Genomic DNA, 23,425 nt, shown 5'->3' with positions numbered 1-23,425 from the left:
TCTGTCGAAATTCACACAAGAGAAAGCAGACAATGTAAGTAAACCTACAATAAACGGAATCACTAATTAATCACTAATAACCTTCCAAAACAGAACACCAGAGCCAGATAGTTTCACTGATGAATTCTACTACACATTTAAGGAAGAAAGTATACCAAGTCCCTGAAATCTCTTCCAGAAGACAGAAGCAGAAGGAACGCTTCCTAACCCACTTTATGAGGCCAGCATTGCCCTAATGCCAAAACCAGGCAAAGACATTACAGGAAAACTACAGACAAATATCTCTGATCAACACAGATGCAAACATCCACAACAAAACATAAGCAAACTGAATCCAGTAATGTCTAAAAATAATTACACACCATGACCAAGTGGGATTTATCCCAGGTATGTAGGGGCTGGTTCAACAGTCAAAAGTCAATCATCACATCAACAACCTAAAGAAGAAAAATCACATGATCCTTCCTATTAACAGATGTAGAAAAGCATTTGAGAAAATCCATCTTCCATTTATGCTAAACGCTCTTGCAAACTGGGAATAGAAAGGAACTTCTTCAACTTAATTAAAAAATCTGTAACAACCCTACAGCCTAGATCATATCTAGTGGTGCGAAACTCAAAGCTTTCCCTCTGAGGTCAGATACAAGGCAAAGATGTCCCCTCTCACCACTCCTTCTCAACACAGTACTGGAAGTTCTAGCTAATGCTCTAAGACAGGAAAAGGAAGTAGAAGTTATACAGATTGGGAAGGAAGGAATAAAATTGTCTTTGTTCACAGATGACGTGATCACCTCTGTAGAAAATCCAGAAGAATTGACAAAAAAAGAAAAACAAAAACCTGGAACTAATAAGCATTTATAGCAAAGTTGCCAGATATAAGATTAATGTAAAATGCTAATCATTTTCTTATTTACCAGCAATGAACAAGTGGAATTTGATATGAAAAATACAATACTGTTTACATTAGCACCCAAAAGGTAAATTACTATAGGTATAAATCTTAAAAAAAAATTGTACAAGATGTATATGAAGAAAACTACAAAACTCTGATGAATGAAATAATACATTAATACATAAATGGAGAAATATTGATAGGAATATTCAATATTGTTAAGATGTCAGTCCTTCCCAACTTGATGTATAGATTCAATGCAGTCCCAGTCAAAACCCTAGCAATATCCTAGTTTGATATCCTAGTTTATAGATATCAACAAACTAATTCTAAAGTTTATATGGAAAGGCAAAAGACCCAGAAAAGCCAATACAATATTGAAGGAGAAGAAGAAACTTGGAAGATTGACACTACCTGACGTCAAGACTTATTATAAAGCAACAGTAACCAAGACAGTCTGGCATTGGAGGAAGAATAGATAAATAGATCAATGCAATAGAAGATAGTGCCCGGAAAGACCCACATAAATAGAGTCGACTGATCTTTGACAAAGGGGCAAAGGCAGTGGATCTTTGACAACGGAGTGAAGATAATTTTTTTCAACAAATGGTGCTGGAACAACTGAACATCCACGTGCAAAAAAAAAAAAAAAAGACAGACACAGACCTTACACCCTTCATAGAAATTAACTCAAAATTAATCACAGACCTGATTGTTAAATGGAGAACTATAAAGCTCCTAGAAGATAATGCAGGAGGAAACCTAGATGAACTTGGGTATGACCATAATTTTTTAGAAAATTAAAAAACAAGCCACAGCCTATAAGAAACTATTTGCAAAAGACACATCTGGAGACTACAGCTCTCCTGCTGCCAGACCCCTTGTGACCCTGGAGGAGGAGTGTGCCTTCCTGGGAGTCCTCAGTATCTAATACACCCCTTCCCCCTGTTGATTTTTAAATCCTCACAGGTCGCATGACCAAAACCAAAGACAGCCACGAAGTGAGATCATGCAAAGTAGCAGATAGAATGGGCAGCATCACTATTTCCATGTGGGATGAAATCGGAGGTCTTATACAGTCAGGGGATATACGATTGACCAGAGGCTATGCACCCATGTGGAAAGGATGTCTGACACTTTATACTGGAAGGGGTGGAGAACTTCAAAAAATTGGAGAATTTTGTATGGTTTATTCAGAAATGCCAAATTTCAGTGAGGCCAACCCAGATTATCGAGGACAACAGAACAAAGGGGCACACAATGAACAGAAGAATAATTCCATGAGTGGTAATATGGGTACAGGTACATTTGGATCAGTGGGAAATGGGGTTCAAACTGGCCCAGAATCACGGGGATGCCGTTTTATATGCTGGTAGAAGCAATGGTCACAGGCCTATAAATCCACCAGGAACAGCTAACAATCAAACAGTCATGACCACAATAAGTAATGGCAGGGACCCTTGGAGAGCCTTTAAGAGATGACCTATGTCAAATACTCATGTAGTTTTTAAACTACATGCCCTACTTCAACACTTACTACACTTTTATTTATTGTTAACTGTGAAAACTGTTCTTTATCGGTTTCGTTTCATGTTTTTGGTTTGTTAACAAGAGTGGTTTGTTTTGATAGCAAACCTGTTCAGCTGTTCAAGTCTCCTGTTGAAGAATGGGAACACTCTGAAAAGTAGGGGCATTTATTTGTTTATTTATTCTACTTCAAATGTCTTTATTTTTCCAATTGGGGGGGGCATTTATTTTTAGAGCTAAAAAACAATATTCTCTAAAAAAACCTGCACCCATTGGTGCAGTTACATAAGATACCAACATTATAGCCTCTGTGAGTCTATCTTCTGTGTAAATTTTGTAATATTTAAAATAAGGCTTAGTGGGAGATGTTCTTTTTCCTTAAATTTGTGTATTGCCAACTAAAGCAATAACCACCAAAAAGAGTCCCCAAAACTCGGTCAATGCTAACAGAAGCTTCTGAGTGTTTGTGAATTTAGGAATGATTGACTGCTTCATTGAATGACTGCCATTAAGATTTTTCTAAAGAATGAATCATCCTAAACTTGTTTCATTACCAAAAAACACATTCTCTATCAGAATTATGAAATAGAATATGATCTGTATTATAACAGGTAATTTTTATAAGAAAGCTACTTTTAGGATATTCCTATTAATACTTATCAAAAACTGAGGCCTTGAATATTTATTTTTTGAAGTACCATGTCAAATGTTAAAGTATAATTTGAAGGAGTTACAAAGTCATAATAAATACTGATCTAATTTTTTAAAATCGTGGTAAATAATATAGCTAAGGCAGTGCAAATTGAGTTCATGTAGAAATATGCAGTCTTAAGTTATAGGGTCCCAATTCAGGTAGAAATACACAATCTTTTTAAAGTTATAGGGTCCTAGGTACTTGCAGAAACAGCCTGGAGTAAAAATCCAAGGTACTTTCTTAAAGGAGTGTGTGTGTGTGTGTGTGTGTGTGTGTGTGTGTGTGTATGTGTTTAAAGTTTCTGAACACAGTTCACAAAGCCTTATCAGTAGATGTTAAGAAATGGTTCTCTCAAAGAAGCAATACAGCATAATTTATTTGTGTTGTAAACAGTCACCAGTTCCACTTTTTACTTTAGGGTGGATCACTGGTAAATTTTTCCTTTGTTAGAATTCAACTTTTCTTTAATATTATCTCTTGAATAAAACTTACATTAATGTTAAAAGACCTACCTTAGTTTTGCTCTTTTAGTGATGTGTAAGGAGAGCCAGGATGTACATTTTCTGATAGTTTAATTTTGGCTTCAGCCTGGCGACTACTTACCTCTCTGTATTTGTCGCTTTGTCTTTTTTTCTCCCATCTCAAATCACAAAGTAAGTTAGGTAGACTTTGTTTTCTGACCTTAGCGTGACCTTAGCGTTTAAATATAAAAATTTGTGCCAGATTATTTGTCTAATTCAGCATATCTAATGAATATTTCAGTACCCACTACTTTAGGTACCATGTGGAGAGTGCTAGTGGTTGATGAAGTAATGGATATTCTTGAGTTTATGATCTATATAGTACTTCAGTAATAGGGATTTATATATTACTGAAAAAAAGTTCCCTTTACTCATATACTGATAATTATAGTTAATTTGGATTTATGACTAAGATGTTCACAAAATTACAGATGTTTAAAGAAAAAAAGGTACAAATTAGTATGTAATTTTTTCTTTTAAATCTACAAGGTAGAAACAATATAAGGTATTTGTAGGAGAATATAGTATTAAAGGTGATTTTAAAAGAAAGAATTTTGGAGTCTGGAAAGTTGAAATAAGCAGGTATGGATTGTCGAGCTCCCAATCCGGGCTGCGTTATCTCCTCACCTGTGATGCTGGACCTGCTATTACATCTGAAACCTCTGTAAGCCTTAGGTTTCACAACTATAAAAACGAGTAAGTAATATGTACCCCTTTGTAAAGTTATTTAAGATTTTCTATGTGAGTGGTTAGAATGATTTCTGGCACATTACCAGTCAAACGTTGGTTGTCTAATTATACCTCAGGACGAAAAAAAAATGCAAGGTTAGGAAGTATGGATACCTTTTACCATGTTGAGATTAAAGAGAGAAAGACCTAAAAAAACAAAAAGACACATCTGGTAAAGGTCTGTTAGCCTTTATATGCAAAGAACTCTTAAAAGTCAGTAATTAGAAAGCAAATCACCTAATTAAAAAGTGAGCCAGATCTTAACAGACACCTCACCAAAGAAGATAAACAGATAGCAAATAAGCATAGGAAAAGATGCTCCACATCGTTTGTCATCAGAAAAATGTACGTTAAACTGAGATACCACTGCGCACTACTAGAATAGCCAAAATCTGGAACACTAACCCACCAAATGCTATATGATGTGGAGCAATAGGAACTCTCACACATTGTTGGTAGGACTACAAAATGGTACAGCCACTTTGGAAGACGGTTTGGTGGTTTCTTACAAAACTAAACGTATCCTTACGTATATGATCCAGTAATCATTCCCTTTGGCATTTACCCAAAGGAGCTGAAAACTTATGTCCATATAAAAACCTATGCACAGATGTATATAGCAGCTTTATTCAAAACTGCCAAAACTTGGAATCAACCAAGATACTCTTCAGTAGGTAAATGGGTAAATCCGAGCAATGGAATATTACTCACATAGTAAAAGGCAATGAGCTATCAAGTCATGAAGGAGACAGAGGAGCCTTAAATGCATGTAACTAAGTGAAAGAAGCCAGTCTGAAAATGCTACATTCTATATGATTCCAACTCTGTGATATCCTGGAAAAGGTAAAACTATGGAGACAGTAAGATCTATGGTTACCAGGAGTTGAGGGGAGGGACAGATGAATAGACAGTGAAAATTCTCTATGATACTGTAATGATGAGTACGTCATTATACATTTGTCCAAATCCACAGAACATACGACACTGAGAGAACCCTAAAGTAAACTATGTACTTTGGGTATTAGGATGTGTCAGTGTAGGTTCATCAGTTATTACAAATGTCCCATTCTGGTGAGGGATACTGATGATGTGGGAAGCAATGCATGTGTGGGGCTAGGGCCTCGGTGGGAAATCTTTGTATACCTTCCCCTTAATTTTGCTGTGAACCTAAATCCACTCTTAAGAAATGAGTCTTAATAATAAAGAAAATCAGACTTGTATCCTTTGAGATAGTTTTTTTTTTAGATTTTTGAGTGACCATAACATTAAGTCATGAAGTAAATACCCTTCTAAGATGAAAGCACTGCAATGTCAAACTCCCTACAATAAAAGGTCAGCAAAGCACCGCTAAGGCTAATGCTTTTGAAGGCATTATAATGATGCATTATATATATATATATATTTTTGGGGGCTATCATTAATCTACAATTACATGAGGAACATTATGTTTACTAGACTCCCCCCATCACCAAGTCCCCCCCACAGTCACTATCCATCAGTGTAGTAAGATGCTATAGAATCACTACTTGTCTTCTCTGTGTTGTACAGCCCTCCCCGTGTCCCCCACTACGTTATGTCTGCTAATAGTAATGCCCCTCCTTTTTCCCCCTTATCCCTCCCTTCCCATCCATCCTCCCCAATCCCTTTCCCTTTGGTAACTGTTAGTCCATTCTTGGGTTCTGTGAGTCTGCTGCTGTTTTGTTCCTTCAGTTTTGCTTTGTTCTTATACTCCACAGATGAGTGAAATCATTTGGTATTTGTCTTTCTCCGCCTGGCTTATTTCACTGAGCATGGTACCCTCTAGCTCCATCCATGTTGTTGATGCATTATATTTTATAAACACTGAAAACTACCTAAAAACCCATATCATGAAAAAATATTCATTATATCCATAAAGAAATATGGACATACTGAATATATTCATTGCATAAATGGGCCCTTCAGTCTCCCGAGTTGTAACTGGCTCTGTGCCTGCCAGTGACGTCTGTTCATCTGTGTCCTGGGTCTGATTCCTGTCTCTGTTCTCGTTTAGCTTTGTAACTACAGGCTTAGCACTACATCTTCCCTAGAGAAAAAAGCTGCTGAATGAGTACAAAGAGTAAAAATTGTTCACATACAGAACAAAATAAGAATCATTTTTTATTAGTAGTGGCTTCAATACTATCTGTTCTGAAGAAACTCAACTTTATAGAAGAATCTAATGAAGAATAATTTTTATAGTAATTAGAAAAAGGTGCTTAAAAACAATAAAAACAATATTTGTATATATAACCACAACACAATCAAAATATATATGAGATAAGAGGAGTATGAGCCACACCAGAAACAGTAAGACAGTGGAAACTCTAAATTTAGAAACAAGTATTTTGGCCCAGTTTAGAGAGAAAACGTATAAATATATTAGGGCAGAGAAGCAGTATAACATACTATTTAATGCTAATAAGGAAGATTACCAGCAGATTCAAAAACAAGAAATTCAAAGAAATAAAAAATATTCAGTAAATATTTGAGTATCTATCTACCAAGCATTCTGTTCACATGGATTCTATACAGGAGCTCAGGCAACAGAATGACTGTTTGTTAGTAATTCTCTGAAGTTTACTAGGAAGAGGCTCCAATGGAAATGAGAGGAGAGACAATACCACTTTTCACAGGAAAAATGAATATAACCCAGAAGATGTGACCGGTCACAGGAAATACCCAACCCTGTAGAAAATGTGGATTAAATCAGTAAAAATCTATCATTCCACACAACCCACTTTGCAGCAATTAATATCAACAGTAACGAAGCCTGGAAGCAATGCCATCAAACCATAACTTTATTTCACAATTGATGAACATCTGAAACAGGGAAAGTAAATATGAGCATGCATAATGAAATGGAAGCTCAGGAAAGCATGGCCAAGAAATTCAAGACAAGAAAATGGAAAACAGATTAAGGATACAGTTTGCTGCTCAATTTCTTTTCATAGCACAATGGAAGTGAAAGGCATTGCAGCCCTTAGACTCAAGATTTTTTTAATAAACTCTGGTTTTTAATAACCTGGAACATAGTCTTGCAATTAGCTGTAATTTACCAAGATACCCAATCTGGAACACAATATAATGAAAACTGAAACCTAATAGGAAGAATATGAAAAAAATACAAGTCATAAAATATTATTATTGCTGTAAGGGGCTTGAAGCTCTTTGTAGAGATTAATCTAGGACTACGTCACATTGATATAACACTGGGAAGAGAAGTTTTTGGCTGATCTGTGGTTGAGGCTGATCTAGTTTCTTCAGGTTCAGTGGCCCTTCCTCTGGCACATAAATCCCAGAAGGCTCCACGGAGCTGAGGCCTTCCTGAGACACTAGCAGTCCAAAGTGCCATGTCAAAAAGTCAGCCAACCAGGTGACCTTTTGAGGCTCAGTAACATATGTTGGGATCACTCCCTTACCACACAGCGCTCTCCTGGAAAGTCTACTGAAATGCCTCTTAAAAGAGGAAAGACACATTTCTCACCACGCTTCCAGAAAGCATCCATGGACCACAGCAGATTGTCTTAGGGATCACAGTTCTTTCCATCCAGAAAACAAGCTGTGATCCTTTTGGGACCATAATTAATAAACCCTGAAATAAGCTGAACCAAGACTTGAGTTTGTTTTCAACAGAAGAGTTAAATTTAAATTTAAATTTAACCCAAACCTGAAGAAACAAGATCAGATCCAAAAGATCAGCCAAAAATGTGTCTTCCCACTGTGCATCAGTGTACCACAGTTCTAGATTAATCTCTACAATGGCATTTTAAAAATGGAAAAACTTCCCTCCTATCTCCAGCTGGAGTCTTCACCAGAGGTTGACAGTTAGGGTAAGACAACAGGAAAGCAGATATCCTATCGTGGACACAACTTGTAGCTCCTAGCACTGATTTAGACTCTTACATTATTTTTAGATATATTACAAGACTGTGACAGGACTGTCAACGCGTGACTGTAAAAACCCCTTTCTTGGATGAGAAAGGCGGGATAGGGGCTCCTGCTAGATGCTGCAAAGCCACAGCACCGTAAAGTATGGCCAGCCCCTCGCTCCGCTGAATCATGGACCTGAACAGACTCGATGAACTATTTCACAGTGACACGAACACTAGAAAAGAACATTGTAGAACTGTCTGGCGACTGCATAGTGAAGACCTCAGCATCTTGCTGTCTGTGCTTATAGTCCCAGGGAAGTCAGTTCCAAGCAATTCTGGGATGTCCATAAGGCTGAGAAAAGAAACATAAGACTGATCAGATCAGCAGTCTGGAGGATTGGGAATTAACCCCATTTAATTAAGAGCTAAAGGCACTTTTCATTTACAGCAGAAGAATCTTTGACCCTAAGCCATAAATGAAGCACTCTGACTTTTCTTTAAGTAAAAGTGTGCTCTGTGAACCCCTGATCTGGAGACACTCATTGATCCATGGTCAAGTTTAGCAAATGCTGTTTGAACACCTCGAGAGCTCCAAGGAGAGGATCAGACAATGGGGAGGGGGAAACCAAAGGTGCCAGGAGGAGGAGAGGAAGAGAAACAGCCACTGTTTGCCCGGTTCTGCTGCCTAGACAGTCAGCAATAAGCACCACTGTGCCTTCACTTCCCCCCAGCTGTGCCAAAGCTCTTCTTGGATTGCACTTTAGCCCGACCAGGGTCACCAGGCTGTGTCACAGCTTAGCAGTCAGGACCTCAGTCCTTGGGCTGCAGCAGCAGGAGCCAGAGCAAAATCACCTCAAGTGCTAGTCAAGGCCCAACCAAGGACCGATACAGACCCTGTGTCAAGGTCCCCTACTAGTCAAGAAAGGGAGAAATGCAAGGAAGAATCCAAGCTTGGTTGGGAAGCAGGGCTGAGCAAAGGCTTCACACAGACCTGGGGGAGCAGGGCCCAGGCCCATCCCCTGCAGGCTCCTCACCTGGGGCCGGTAGCCCCGCTCAGCCATCCTCTTCGCCTCCTGCTGCAGCAAGGCATCTGTGAGCTGCTCCGCCTGCCTTGCCGCCTCCTCTTCCTTCTCCTGCTGCTGGTCGGCTTCCCACGCCTGCAGCTGGCGCTCTGCAACCTGCCCACCAAGCACCAAGTCACCCAAACACGGTCTACAGGGCAGAGCCTGCCTCTGATCGGAGGGAAAGCCTGTGGATCTACCCGAGCTGACAATCAGAACTACATAGTGGTGACAGCAAATGCCAAGAAGGGGGCGGGCATTTATGGGGTTGGAAAGCTGATGTGTGTGCTGCTATGTACTTGTAAAAAGCTCTGGATGTGGCCTCGTGTTTGCAAGATTATCCTGTTACCTATTAGGCACTTAATTGAGTAATAGAGATTTGTGGCCCAGTGAGCCAAATGCTTGTGGCTGCAGACAGGAAAACGAGATGATGGACAGTAATGCCAGCCGTGCTCCCAGGACCTGAGTGGGCCTGAACTACTATCAGGATGGTGAGGGTTTCAGCTGGAAATAAAGAGGGGTGCACTGAGCTCTCAAACGTGGGCCTCTTGGACAAAGTACCAGCGCCTGGCTGTGGAAGTAAGTCAGGCTCTCCGAATGCTGTGCCATGACGTGGGAGCCATGTCAGCGCCTGCTGCCTGCCGCTCTCGCCCCCCGGCTGAGGCCGCCTCCCAGCCCAGGACAGAGCCCCACCTGGGCCTCCAGCTCCTGTTTCCTGGCTGATTTCAGTTCTTCACTCTCCTCTTTCTCACGTCGAGCCGACTCTCTTGCCTCCTTAAGATTCTGAATAAGTTGCTCCCTGTGTCTTAGGGATTCTTCTCGAGCCTGCCGGTTTTGTTCAATCTTCTCTTGTATTTGTAGTTGTCTCCCCGTCAGGACCTATCCTCAGCAGAAAGGAGTGGGGATGATTTTAGTTTGACTAACAGATAACCTGTTGCACAAGCCATGGACTGGCTGCAGCTGCAGCTACACCAAGATGCAGCCTGATCCCAGCCTCGGGCCTAACTAAGCCAGATGAAGGCAAGCCCAGACATCAGGATGGCTCTGAGCCTCGGGCACGCTTCCCGCCCATCCCCTCACATACAAAACGCACAGACTGTGTGTGACGAAGAGACAGCCGAGCACCAGAGATCAAAGGAGACGGGGTGGGGCTCACTCTCCAGGGTACAGAAACTCAGCAGCACGGTGAACCCCACTCCCCACCAGAAAAAGAAAGGAACCACAGCCACGCAGGTGACCAAAAGCAGAGTCTGGGCCATCCCCTCAACCTTCTGGATTTACATTTACTGCTCGGAGCGGAGACCTGGGCACAGCAGGACCACATCCAGACCATGGTCAGGACTTAAGAACCAGGAACAGAGGGAAACCACCTGCTAAACTCAACAGTTATGGCTTCCTGGTCACAACTAGGAGGAACATTTTTAATGGGGAAAATCAAAAGATGCTGGGAAATATGTGGTATTTACAAAAGTGAAAACATCACTGGGACCCAATTTCCCAGATTCCACAATGTAGCACAATGATATACACAGAATAAAACTTCCACTTTAAACCACGGTAGGACAAACCATGGATAATGAACACCTTTTTCCCCAAAGACTTGCTTTTAGTTGGGGTGTGTCATACATGCATTACTTAAATAATGACAAAGGAAAAGGTTATGTTTTTCACCTACTTCTGGCTATGCATCCCAAGGAAAAATTTGCTAAATATGGAAAAGCCTCATGCACCAAGACATTGACTGCAATTACCTCTCCCAAAGCCTCAAAACTAGAAAAAAATTAAAATGCCCACAGAGGGTAATCAAAAAACAGAACTGTAGTATACCCAATGTGATGATATATCATGTAGCCACCAAGATGGTATTTACAAAGATGATGCAATAGCATGTTAGAATGCTTGGGATCAAACAGCACAGTATAATGAGAAATATGTAGAAAAACGTTTGGCATAGAAGCCTCAAAGTAGTAGAAGGAAATAGAGTAATAGGGGCTCTGTACATGAGGAGGATCTGGGGGACTTTGCTTTTACTTTTCTGTACTTCTGAGTCTTTTCTAATAAGCTTGTATCATTTTTATAATGATAGTGAAAGGCCATTTAAAATAAGCAGAGAGGACTCTCTCCCCAGAACACTGGCAGGGCATGTGGTCACTAACTCCTGGACGCCTGCCTGGGGTCCAGCTGGGATTACCTCGCTCATCAGTCGGTCCCGTGCGCTCCTCTCCCGGGCCCACTCGGCCTCTCTCTTCTCCCACATTTCCTTGGCTTCTTCCCTAGGGAAACACAAAGCAGATGACAGCAGGCTCCTTCCCACCACTGTTGGATGCCAGAAGAGAACTAAAGCCCTGAGGGCAGCACACGCCATCTGTGGGGCCAGCCTTCCAGTAAACTTCTGCACCACACAAACTGTGCCCGATTACAATCAAGGACAACCTCACAGAGTGCATCCCTATAATAAGGAATTAATTCCTGCAGTAACTTACCTTATGCCCCATCTCTGGCAAAAAGCACCTGTGATGACTTGCACCCAGACCCGTTAACACTGAGGTGAGTGAACCCTTCAGGAGCAGGAGAGGGGGCAGCACTGCCAGGGCCTGAGCTGCTGTCACCCTGCTCCTGGGGTCACTGCGAGCTCACCCTGGGGCCTGGGCAAGAGACCTCCTTGAGTCTCTGCGACCCAGGTACCTGCCGGTTGGCTGGATGTCAGGACTAAAGAAGATGAAGACAGTAAAAGTACTTTGCACAGTGTCTGGCACACAATAAGGGAGGCTCAAAAAATGTTACCTGTGATTCGATTATTTTAATCTGCCAGATAAATTTTTAGGATCCACACTCACTGATAAGCATCTATCACCTCCATGATTTATAATTTATAATTTTCAAATTTCTAAGATTTTAGAGGAACAGATCCTTACTCTGCACCCTAATGACTTCCAACTTCAATAACCTAAGGGAAACAGCCCCACAAGCCAGGTCCATTAACAAAGCTGTGCTCCTCATGAGCAACGGAGAGATCAACAAGGACAGATCCTTCAGTAACACAGACAACCCTCACGGCGGCCTGCGGGCATCCAAGGGGCTGGAGTCAGGCCAGGAGTGCCCAGCCCGGACGCTGCTGCCTCTTACCTCCACAGCGTCTGCAGCTCCACCTCCCGTGCCCTCTCCAGCTGCAGCTGCTCCTCCACGACCTGCTGCATCCACTCCACATCAGCCAGGGCCTGCTCCCGCCTGGCCAAGTGTGTGCGCTGGTTCTCCTCCTCCGCCTTGAGCAGCGCCTGCAGGATGCGCTTGTCCGCCTCCTAAGGGAGGGCAAGGAGGCACAGCGGGCACTTGCAGAGCCCTGCCGGCCACGGCCTCCCACCTGCCAGCCCCTCTCCTCTCTGCACTCGGTACTGGAAGCAGACACTCATCATGCTTCTCAATGCTCCCGAGATAGAGATGGGAAGACGCTGGGATGATTCCAGAAGAGTCATGTAAACTCTTGGGGATGGTTTAAAAGGACACTGTGGAGGCCTAGGAGCTTTTGTCTGCCTACAAGCAGAGGCCCCTCTGCCATCACACACGTGTCCCTGCCCTCAGACACACCTGGTAGCATAGCTTTTTAGAACACAATTTAGCAGCAGTTCCACTTCTAAGAACACAGACCACAGAGACACAGATGCACACAGATACATGCACAGAACGCTTCCTGTAGCTGTTATGTAAGAGGGAAGAACCAGAAATAAGCTGACACCCTGTTAGCGTCTCCACAGTGGGCGCCGGGCAAGCAAGAAGGCACTCTGGCAAGCCTGCCCTGGGAAAGATGTACTGGGGGGAAAGCTGTGAGACAGCAAAAGCAGTGGCGCTGCCTCCCAAGGACCTCCCTGACTGCAGCAGGCAGGGATGGGAGGGAAATAGGCTTCTCCCTCACTTGCCTTGTCCCGATCTCAGTGAGGGAGCCCATCAAAATACCTGACAAGACTGAGCAGCCAGCCAAAAGGAACAAGCTCCCTCCAAGTGGGCCAGCGTTAGTGTGAGGCTTACTGTTGGGTAACTATGCCGAGGAATGCCACTTCAAGTACATGAGGAACGTGTGTATACACAATATACCTAGAAGGACGCACACCAAACAGACCCCTCTGGGGGGGGCAGGGACTGCAGGGGCTGGTCCCGCGGGATCTCCCTTGGTGTTTTCACTCTTACTCAAGTGTGCTCCTTAGTGAGTGTGGCAAACAGTTTCTTCCAAAGAGAGAAAGAAACGCAAAGCTGTGTCTTCAGACTTACCAGCTCCTCTTGGATCTGCTGTGTCCGTCTGTTGAGTTGCGCGTTATATTGATGTCTTAGAAAGCGTCTAAAAATAGGCGAAATATGGGTTCTTTCAGTGGCTTGTAAAGAGTTTTGTAGAGGTTAGACAGTGACTTACTACAGGTTGTATCCTTTCTGGCATCAGGCGTCCCAGCGCAAGGCTGAGACGGCGAGAGATGGCCTGCCTGGGCCGGGCAGGCGCAGGGGTGGGGGGGCGTCTCACACCCACCCCAGCTCCGCCTTCTGCCGGAAGGCCGCCATCCGCTTCCTCTCTTCCTCCAGCCTCTCCAGCTCCCACTGCTGCTTCAGCAGGTTCTCCTGCTCCTCCTTCAGTCTGGCGGCCTGTGGTCACAGTGACAGTAAACCCGGTGCGGCATGACAGTCGGTGTCCTCCCTTCATTCCTCATCTCCATTTTCAGCAGACTTTGTGCAGCAGTGACTTCACCCCTGTCTCTCTGCCCAGTGCTGCTGCTGCCCGAGGGCCAGGACTGCGGCCCTGCTCATGGCTGTCTGTCTAGCACACAGCCCGGTGCTCAGCACCTAGAGGCAGCAGGGGCACCGTGGCTCTAGATGTTCAATCATTCAGGCCTGGGGAAGGGCCTCCAACTCAGCGGGAAGATCCAGGCCCCTCACCAACACTACACAGTATTTTCAAAGCAGCCTCCTGAACCAAAGTCCCTCAAGTTTTGTGCCTTAAGATCTCAAACCAGTTTGCTGGGGAGAGCTATGGTCCAGAACATCAGACTAAGTCAGGTCTACTCAGAGCACTGGAAAATCCAAGTTCTAAAAAGACTCTGACACAGCCGACCTTGAGCACACCTGAGAGAACAGGTACTGTCTCCGCAGCGTTCATGTTCTAGAATCCGAGCACACAACCCAGGAGTATGGAGAGACCGCACAAGGGAGAACCCAGTGCTGCTGCACTCCTTAGCCTCACTCCGCCAACATGACCTGTCTTCGTGCAGTTTTTAAACGCTCGTTTCAGAACAAGCAGCTGCAAGAGGCCACAGTGGCCTGCGCTTGCCCTCACCTCCACCTCCTTCAGCTTCAGCTCCTCCATCTGCTGGAGTAGTGCCTCAGCCTGGAGCCTGTCTGCCAGTTTCCTCCTTTCCTCTTCGGCTTTCATCCGTTCCAGAGCTTCCCTCCGGGCTATTTCGTATTCGTTTTCGTACCGTTTTTTCTCTTCCCCTTCAGTGGCTTCTTGCTACATGGGGCCAAATGAACACAGATCAGCATCCTTCACAGCCAGCAAAAACCCCACTCCTGCCTCTATGCCTCAGGCCACAGGGCCTGGTTCCCTAGTCCGTGTCTGCACCAGAGCAGTGCAGTGGTGCCCCTCAGCAGCTGTGCCCAGGACGAGGGTGTGTCCTGCTGGGCTGCTGCGCTGTGGGAACTGCTGGAGCAACACCTCCCTCAGAGGTGAGGAGCGACTCAGCACAATGCCTGGCACAGCAGGGGCTCAAGAATGTCGGCGTTCCTTCCCCTTCCATAGTCAGCAAGATACTTTCCAAAATAAACCAGAAGTAAAGATATGGAGGTAAAAGTGCTTGGAGGAGTGGATTTTTATCCCAAGGGGGCTGCTGTAAGCCAAGGTTGAGTTTATGATGCAAATTACATCAAGAGCCTGCCAGCAACAAAAATGACCTTTCAGATGCACGTTCCACCTACCATCGACCACGCCTGGTCACCTGGTCTTATTCTGCCCCTGGGAAGGATCACATAGGATTCTAGAATGTGTGAGAGCAGCAAACCTTGTTTTAACATGTGTTAAGTAACTTGAGAAAAAGTCTGTTCCTGGCCTGGGGGTCCTTAACACTGAAAACAAGAAAAATCAAAAACATGGAAACATAGGACTCCCACCATAGCATGTGGGACTATTTCAGAGTCATGTACCACACCTGTTTTTTTTCTTCTTTCTGAGTTTCCCAAGAGTTTATCACGTGCTTCTTGTGAAGGTCCAATTCAATCTGAGGATGAAAGGGAGAGAATATTAATTTCCTCACTGGTTCATCTGACAGACATTCACTGCAGGGCACAGTGCCCTGCACCAGAGCATGACCAGGCTTCCCTGTGAGGACTCAGTGGCCCAGGTGTCTTGCAAAGGAGCACAGGTGACCCCAACATATAATCCGAATGCATGTCAATTAGAAAACCAAACAAAAGACTGGGCAGTTCTAAACCAATCTCAAGAGTTGAAACAGAGTAACAGAAACTTTTCTCCCAATACCCTTGGTGTCAAGCAGGAACAGGTCAGCAGACACTGAAATGGAAATACTATCTCAAAGGCCACCCCTGGTTAGTCCAAAGCACGCCAGGCCCCAGGGCAGCAGGAGCTAGGTAAGCAGACACAACCCTTTGCCTGGCTCCCCACAGCTTCTGCAAAGCAGTAGTTGTAAACACATGTACTTCCTGTATCAATATATACAACAAACTTGGGGTTAAGAAAAGATTTGGGTTTAGGGAATCTTTTGGATCAGAAAACGAACTACAAAATTGTCCAAAAGCTTTTGTTCAGGAAATCGTTTATAAAAGTTCTAAATTTCCTTCTCAACTTACAAATGTAAACATTTGCAACTACCTTGAATGTTTTGAATAAACATTTCTGAGTAAGTGACTTTGGAGGACACCCCTGAACCTACAGCTGGGCAGGGCGAGGAGTCCCGCTGTGGTCTAGAGCATCTGCACAAGACTCCAGAGCGCCGAGGTGCTCCATTAACTTAGTGTCTGGCGCCTTCTAAGTAATTACATAACCGACCACCATCCAAACTGAACACAAAGTTCTGAAATAATTTGATGTCAGTCATGGGATTGTTCTCCCCAAGCCGATCTCTACTGGACGGTGTCCCCCAGGCCACGATGCACCCTTCTTTGCCTGAAGGCCTTGCAAATTTGTCCTTTCTCTTGCCACCCAGGTCTGGCCTTCACCTTCCCTCACCTGGGCTGACACAGCAGCCCCTCAACTGGCATCAACCCTTCCCGCCCACCTCGACATTGCTGCCGGAGCTACTGCTCCCAGAATACAGCTGGGATCCCCTGCACCCCTGCTTAGAAAACATCCAAGCACTGACCAGTGCTTCCAGAGGTAGACCATCCCAAGCCTGGTCCCTTCTGCCTCAGCAGCCTCAGCTACCTGACATCCACCTCTCAGCCATCCACCTCTCAGCCACGTGGAGCTCCCTGGACTCGCTCTGCTCTCATGACTCAGGCCTGGTTCTTGCATGGTAGCCTCAATCTAGAATGTCCTTTCCTCAACTCTGCACTGTCAAGTTCACACCCATATTCTACCAAACTCCTCCACCTTGGAAACTCCTGTAGGATACTTCCCCAACCCCTGACTCAGGGGGGTGCTGCCCTGATACCCATCTTCCTGGACCTGCCCAGAACCCTGAGGTCCGCACTGTAGAGAGCTGCCCACTGTCTCCTGCACTGACTATAAGCTCCTCAAGAGTGGGGCCCACATCTAATCTCCATGCCCGAGGCGGTGGGCTTGCAGCAAATGTTCAGCAAATGTTAGCTAAGCGATTGAAGGAACCAGATCTTCGGCGTGGTGTATTTAGGTGACTAGAGTATTCTCTGTTTCACCACAGCACAAGATGCAAGCTTAAAAACAAAATGGGAAACATTATTCTATCTGCTTTGGCAAAACAGAGGAAGGATCTCCTTGGTTTTCACCTCTCGAAGTTTGGGGTTGTTCTTCTTCCAGTGTTCATACAGAAGTTGTTCAGCAATCTGTCAAGAAAACACAGAGAGGGAAGCCTGAGGTCAGTTTTCAAGTCCATTCACATTTCCCATAACCCACAGCTCGGGAAGTCAGCTCAGGCTGATAGCTCCTCGGTGGCACACTGGCACTGCAGCCACCCTGCAGACCTCCTGCCCATCCTGCACCACAGCTCTGGGAGGCAGACGCCTGAGTGGAACCGGATAGCCCTGACAAGGGACTCTTACAGCAGTGAGGAAAGGGAGCCAAAATCTGATGCTACGGATCGTTCGAAATATACAGCAGACTTTAAAACACAGATTCGGGCTCACCATTCCACCCAACTACTTTGGGAGATAAAATATATCAGTCCAGACTTTGTGGGACCACAAAACTGGAAGAAAGAAAAAGGACCCAGATGTAATAGCTCAAGGGGCCAAAGAGAATAGAAGTGACTTGTGCAAAACACATGAGAAGAACGTCATCACTCTTCCCGGCTGGCTCTGGAGTTAACTGCCGTCCAGTCAGACCAGAGTGCCCGGGGGCAACCCCACATGCGGGTCACTGACAGGCTGGGCGTGCTCCTGCTCCACAGCCACCTAGAGGGCCGGGGGACGTTACCAGCTTCCTTTGCTCTTCTCGGGCCGACTTCAAATTCCCACGCTGCTCCCGGATTCTTCTTTCCCGCAAGTCCATGCTCAGCCTCAGCTCCTCCAGTTCTCTGGCCAGCAGGTCCTGCTCTTCCAGCAGAAGCTGCTGGAGCCTCTCCCGTCTGGCCTCCAGACGCTTCCTATGCTCCTCCTTCATCTTCTCACGCTGATAGGCATGCATGCTGGGTGAGAAGGAGCCCTCCATAAATCAGTTGTGCTATAGCCACACGTGGCATGCTTTCCTCTGCTGTGTGGATAAAAGAGGCTGAGGCAGACATGGTGTGGTGACATGGGAAGGTGTCCTCCAGTCAAAGTGCAAAGAGCAGGTCACAGAACCCTTGTTTTAGCAGTAAGAAAATGTATAATAGGCTTGTATATGATAATAGTGCTAGCTAATACTATGTGAGTAATTACCAGGTACTCTATATATGGCTCGTTCTAGTAATCATCACATAAACCCTATGAAATAGGTTCTGTTTTAGCCCCAAATCACTGATGAGGAAACTGAGGCTAATTTGTACAGTAAGTAACAGTCAGGATTTCCATCTAGATCTATCTCATTCGAAAGCCCATGCTTTTAACTTCCATGTATTTCTATAAAAATGTATGTATGTGTATTTATACACAAACACAAATAGGAAAAAGTATGGGAGGATATGCATAAGACTGTTAATTATGGTTCTCTCTGGGGATGTCACAAGGACACTTCCCAATTCTCCATACATTTCTTATCATTCCATCCTTTTCAATACATATATTACTTCACTGATAATCTTTTTACAACTGCCAGTTGGAAAACTACCATGCTGTCCCCAAACCCCCAGGTCCTTAAGGCCATGTCCCCTGATCAGCAAGTGGCCACCCACCTCTTTACAATTGTGGTCACCACACAATTACCTTTGCTGATAGGAGTTCTTAGAACTCCATTCTGCTTGTTTGACACTGCAGATGTCAGACATCCTGAAGTAGCGGCTGTTCTGATCCCACTGCTGCCGAATCTGAGCTTCCTTCTCTCGGTGTCGCTGTCGTGCTGTCTGCTGATCCAGGAGCCTCTGGCTGCACCACAAAGAGGGCAGCGTGGGGAGTGCCATCTGAGAACAGCAATGGTAGGAAAATGAGCCTGCTGCAACAGCAGGGGCCGGCACAAGCTCGGCCTCATCTCTTCAGTGAGTGGTCCTCACCCCTTAGCTGCATATTTCTGGAGCCTGGGCCCCACTTCAGACCAATGAAAAGTTAGTGTAGGCCCAAAGCATCAGCATTTTTTAAATGCTGTGCCATCAGAGCTGCAAATCATCAGTCTAAATAAACCTAGACTGTACCCGTTTGTGAGCCACACATCATCAAGGACACTGCCGACAAAGACAGGAAACCAGCGGCACCACACCAAGCACACACGGACTTCTATGCTCTGCACAAAGTAACAGATAACAATCGAAGGAACATGTGTATGTGCCAAGCTCTTGACAGATTTGGATTTTTTTATTGTTATACTCACCCCATTATTTGGCAGATGAAGAAACTTAAGTTCAAAGAGGTAAGGTGACTTGCCCAAGATTACAAAGCCATGAAGTAGAGGAAATAAAAGCTGGGGTCCCAATTCCCCTTAGTGAGACCAGGGCGCAGGCTCTGTAGACACCAACATACCCTGGCTTTGGCAGTCCAGGAAGGAGCATAGGCCAGGTGCCAGACGTGGAAGTGTTCTGGTTTACCATGGAGGGCAGACCCCTCATCTTACAGATAGAGAAACTGTGATCCACAGAAAGGAATCGATTTGCCCAGGTCACAAAACAATTTGAGAACACAACTGGACGCTTGAAAGCACTCTCACTCTAGGCACCTTTTCCTCTGAGCCAGAAGCCCCTGCGTGCGGATGCACACAGTGCCTGGGTACGACCGTGCTTGGGTAGAGTCTGTTGAATAAGCTTAGAGGCCTAGGTCCACGCCAAGTCTCAGTCCAGCATCCTCCAGGCCTGGAGGATAATATTCTGCGTTTATGGACCAAGTATAGCGTGCAGCTGCCAATTTGTGACCTGCTTTGAGGCTGTGGCTGGGTTGACATACTTTTTACCCCTTGCCCTCAAAGCCGCCCGCGGCTAAATCTTTGCGCCCGGAGTCAAGAAACGGGATCCCGGTCCCCGATCGGCCACCAACAAGCAGGGCTGCTTCTTGAACAAGTCGCATCCCTTTCTCAGCCTCAACATACACACGTGACAAAAGGGATTACAGAACAAAGCGTCGGACCCGGAGCGCATAGGCAGCAGAGTGAGGATGGGAAAGGGACCCGACGCCCTCCACGGCTCCCTCCAGCGCAGGGCCATCGGGGGGCCGGGCTGTGCGGCTCCCAGCCGAACCCAACTTCTTGACTTACGTTTCTCTGTGTTCCGGAGTTTCCGAAGAACGCCCCAACTCGAGCTCTTGCAAGCGCCAACCAAGCCGGGCCCGTCCTGCCTCAATGTTCCCGGGCTTCGCTTCACCAACGCCCGCGTTTCCCGGTTCGTTGCCTGGGCAACGGGTCGGGCGACGGCGCGCCGCAAGGGCCAAGCTACACACCAGCTCGATACCGGAAGTTCGGAGAGAAAGGCTGTGGTTTCCACCTCCCCCTCTAGTGCCCCCTCGTGGTGGGCGGGAGATCAATCTCAAACATCGCTACTCCTGGCAAAAAGGGAGGGATGAAGGAAAAGATCCCCTCTCTTCACAAAATTCAGGATGATGGTTACCTGGGGCGAAGATGGTGTGGGGTGTGGGGGGAGAATCACGGAAACACGACAGGGAGAATGTAAGCAATTGGTTCTCAAACCTCGCTGCGCATGAGAATCACCTGGAGAGTCTTAAAAACCCAGATGCCTTTAAAATAAAAATTCCAGATGCCCAGCCAAACTCTAGACAAATCCGGTCAGGGTCCCGGAGGGTATGAATGGTTGTCTAAGCTCCCCGGATGCGTCACCAGCTCAGAGAACCCTGATACAAGCAAAGATACAAGTCATTGGTAACTTTCTATCGTCTTAGATTGGTGGTGGATTCAGGGTGCTTTTCATTCTATTAGTATCTTTTATGACTCACATATGGTACAAGTATTAGTTTATGTATCAACTATTCCATTAAAAAGACAGGTGCCCTGGAGCACACACACACTTCCTCCTTGACTGTATACTTTGCTTTATTAAACTACTCTGCTCGGACCTGCTCCTCCTGCTCATGAATTCTTTCTCCATCGCAGTCAATCCACCTGCCAACCTCAAGACAATGTCCGTGCGTCAAGGTAACACTACGAAGCAACACAAGCCGCGTCACCCCATGGCACCTTCTCCTATAGGTTATGGTGTCAGCTTCCAAGTATCCGTTTCCCGCACGCATGGCGCTCCCCGGCGCCGCCTCCGTGACTCAGTCTAACGCTGCTTACTCTCAGGTTCATGTCTTTCCCCCGCCTGCAGTGAATGGAATAGATCATTTCCAAATAAGATAAAATAATGAAACATTAATAACTGAATATGAGTTTATCCACTTTGGGCTTCCTTATTACAGTGAAAAACAAGTATGGGGCTGTTAGTAAACTTATTTGTGCTTATTGAAAAATTTTACTATGAAGAAGCACGTGTTTGTAGAAATTATGAAATGTATGCAAAATTTAGCGTTCACTAAAAAATGCTAGTGTAACAGTGTACAATTGCTTCTTAGTTTTCACTGAAAACTAAGGTTTCTAAGGATTTTAAGTTCTGATAATTGAAATAATAAGGGAAACCTCTCTGAATTCAAGAAAATTAAGATGTGTGTTTTGATAAGGAGTGAGAAATGGAAATGCGCTTTTATTGAGGGAAAAGATAATTTTGATCTAAAGTACAGCTGGTTATTTAAGGAGGGAAAATTCTATATGTAAAAAGAAGGTTGTAGAAGGCTTGTTGTCGGTAAAATTGTAACATTTTCAGAATATCTCGCCTAGCTTTAGTACATTTGCATATCCTCAGGGGTGGAGAGAAGTTCATCTCCCATGTCAGTGGGTAGTTACCTGGGCAACCGAGGGTGTGTCTGAACCTGGGAAGTTAAGGGAAGGGGGCTGCTTGCTGACTGGCTTGCTTGCTGGCTTCTGGAGCAGAGGAGAGAGACGGCCGTGGACTGCAGTTTGTAAGCAATAAACGAGTTTCAAACTTTATTTCTCCCTTTGACTGATTTCGGTTTTTAGAGGTGTTTTGCCCCGGGATTTCCTCTCCCCAGACTTACACTTGTGGAAAGGGAATTTAATGTGGTCATGCTATGTGAGACTGAAATGAATGAGTTTTGATACCAAGTACACAGCAAGACTAGAATTTTGTTGTTTGTTAAAGGAAAAAGTTTTCTTGAATATTGGTCTGCTCTTTTTTTTTCCAGAACATTTTTTTTTGGTATCAGTAATATACAATTATTAGAGCAACGTTGTGGTTACTAGATTCCCCCCATTATGAAGTCCCCACCACATACCCCATTAGTCACTGTCCATCAGCGTAATAAGATGCTAGAGAGTCACTACTTGTCTTCTCTGTGCTATACTGCCTTCCCCGTCGCCCCCTCCCAAAATTATGTGTGCTAATAGTAAGGCCTCTTATTCGCCTTCTCCCTCCCTCCCTTCCCACCCACTCTTCCCAGTCCCTTTCCCTTTGCTAACTGTTAGTCCATTCTTGGGTTCTGTGAGTCTGCTGCTGTTTTGTTCCTTCAATTTTTTCTTTGTTCTTATGCTCCACAGATGAGTGAAATCATTTGGTACCTGTCTTTCTCTGCCTGGCTTATTTCACTGAGCATAATACCCTCTAGCTCCATCCATGTTGTTGCAAATGGTAGGATTTGTTTTCTTCTTATGGCTGAATAATATTCCATTGTGCATATGTACCACATCTTTATCCATTCATCTACTGATGGACACTTAGGTTGCTTCCCTTGGCTATTGTAAATAGTGCTGCCATAAACATAGGGGTGCATCTGTCTTTTTGAAATATTGGTCTGCTCTTAATGTTAAGAGATTATGAAGGGTTTTTCTAATTGTTTTATCAGAATAATTTTTTGTGCTTCATGTTGTCTGAATCAGGTCTTTGAGTACTCAAAAAAACAAAATTTTAATATTGAAAGAGCTGAGCTTTGCTAACAACTATGTAACCTGTATTTGCCTTTAAAATCTTTTATTATCACCTTGGTTAAATGGATAGGTATTGTTTCATGGTGCCCTATAGTCCTATTTAGGCAAGTGCCTTAAAACCTTTTGAAAATTTTGACAACTCCCCAAAATCAAATTCTGCATAAAGTCCTTTTGCCTCTAGTTAATGCTGAGATTTTCCAGAGGGTCCCTAGAACACATCAGAGGATTTTTTTTCCTAGTAAAGGAGAACCATTCAGCTAATTCGGCTTATTAATTTGACATGTAAAATTACCTGGGAAACATTGTGAGTTGAATGATGCTAGACTTAGATTACTGAACTGTTTATTGTTATAGAAATAACGGAATTTCCTCATCA

The 23,425-nt window shown here is 44.6% G+C and overlaps 1 protein-coding gene and 1 pseudogene across 2 annotated transcripts; one reads left to right on the top strand and one right to left on the bottom strand.

Moving 5' to 3' along the window:
- The first annotated feature begins 1,672 nt into the window (after positions 1-1,672).
- LOC140846575 (SOSS complex subunit B2-like) lies at positions 1,673-2,374 on the top strand (annotated as a pseudogene).
- A 4,793-nt stretch (positions 2,375-7,167) lies between these two features.
- On the bottom strand, positions 7,168-20,512 carry TCHP (trichoplein keratin filament binding). Of its 2 annotated transcripts, XM_017652711.3 has the most exons (13): positions 20,317-20,512; positions 18,846-19,039; positions 17,920-18,130; positions 17,274-17,330; positions 15,500-15,568; positions 14,632-14,805; positions 13,831-13,943; positions 13,581-13,647; positions 12,444-12,616; positions 11,509-11,590; positions 10,011-10,196; positions 9,291-9,434; positions 7,168-8,608 (listed from the first exon to the last, which is right to left on the bottom strand). In XM_017652711.3, the coding sequence occupies exons 2-13, from the start codon at positions 19,037-19,039 to the stop codon at positions 8,576-8,578; spliced, it is 1,503 nt and encodes a 500-aa protein (XP_017508200.3). In that variant the 5' UTR covers positions 20,317-20,512; the 3' UTR covers positions 7,168-8,575. The 2 variants fall into 2 exon arrangements, with proteins under 2 accessions (XP_017508200.3, XP_017508201.3); XM_017652712.3 differs by lacking the exon at positions 20,317-20,512 and having other exon boundaries at positions 17,920-18,195; positions 18,846-18,979.
- Between the last annotated feature and the right edge of the window lie 2,913 nt (positions 20,513-23,425).

This window comes from Manis javanica, chromosome 15 (assembly GCF_040802235.1).
Source record: "Manis javanica isolate MJ-LG chromosome 15, MJ_LKY, whole genome shotgun sequence".
Lineage (NCBI taxonomy): Eukaryota > Metazoa > Chordata > Mammalia > Pholidota > Manidae > Manis > Manis javanica.
This window is presented reverse-complemented; position numbering and strand designations above follow the sequence as displayed.

What these genes read in the sequence shown, in the direction of transcription:
- TCHP (XM_017652711.3), bottom strand. Translation starts at nt 19,039, where the DNA reads ATGGCACTCCCCACGCTGCCCTCTTTGTGGTGCAGCCAGAGGCTCCTG. An exon ending in AGAAAGAAGAAAAAAAACAG is followed by an intron (nt 14,806 to 15,499) that starts GTGTGGTACATG and finishes GGCCCCATGTAG; the next exon opens with CAAGAAGCCACTGAAGGGGA. An exon ending in GAGCTGCAGACGCTGTGGAG is followed by an intron (nt 11,591 to 12,443) that starts GTAAGAGGCAGC and finishes GTGTTTCCCTAG; the next exon opens with GGAAGAAGCCAAGGAAATGT.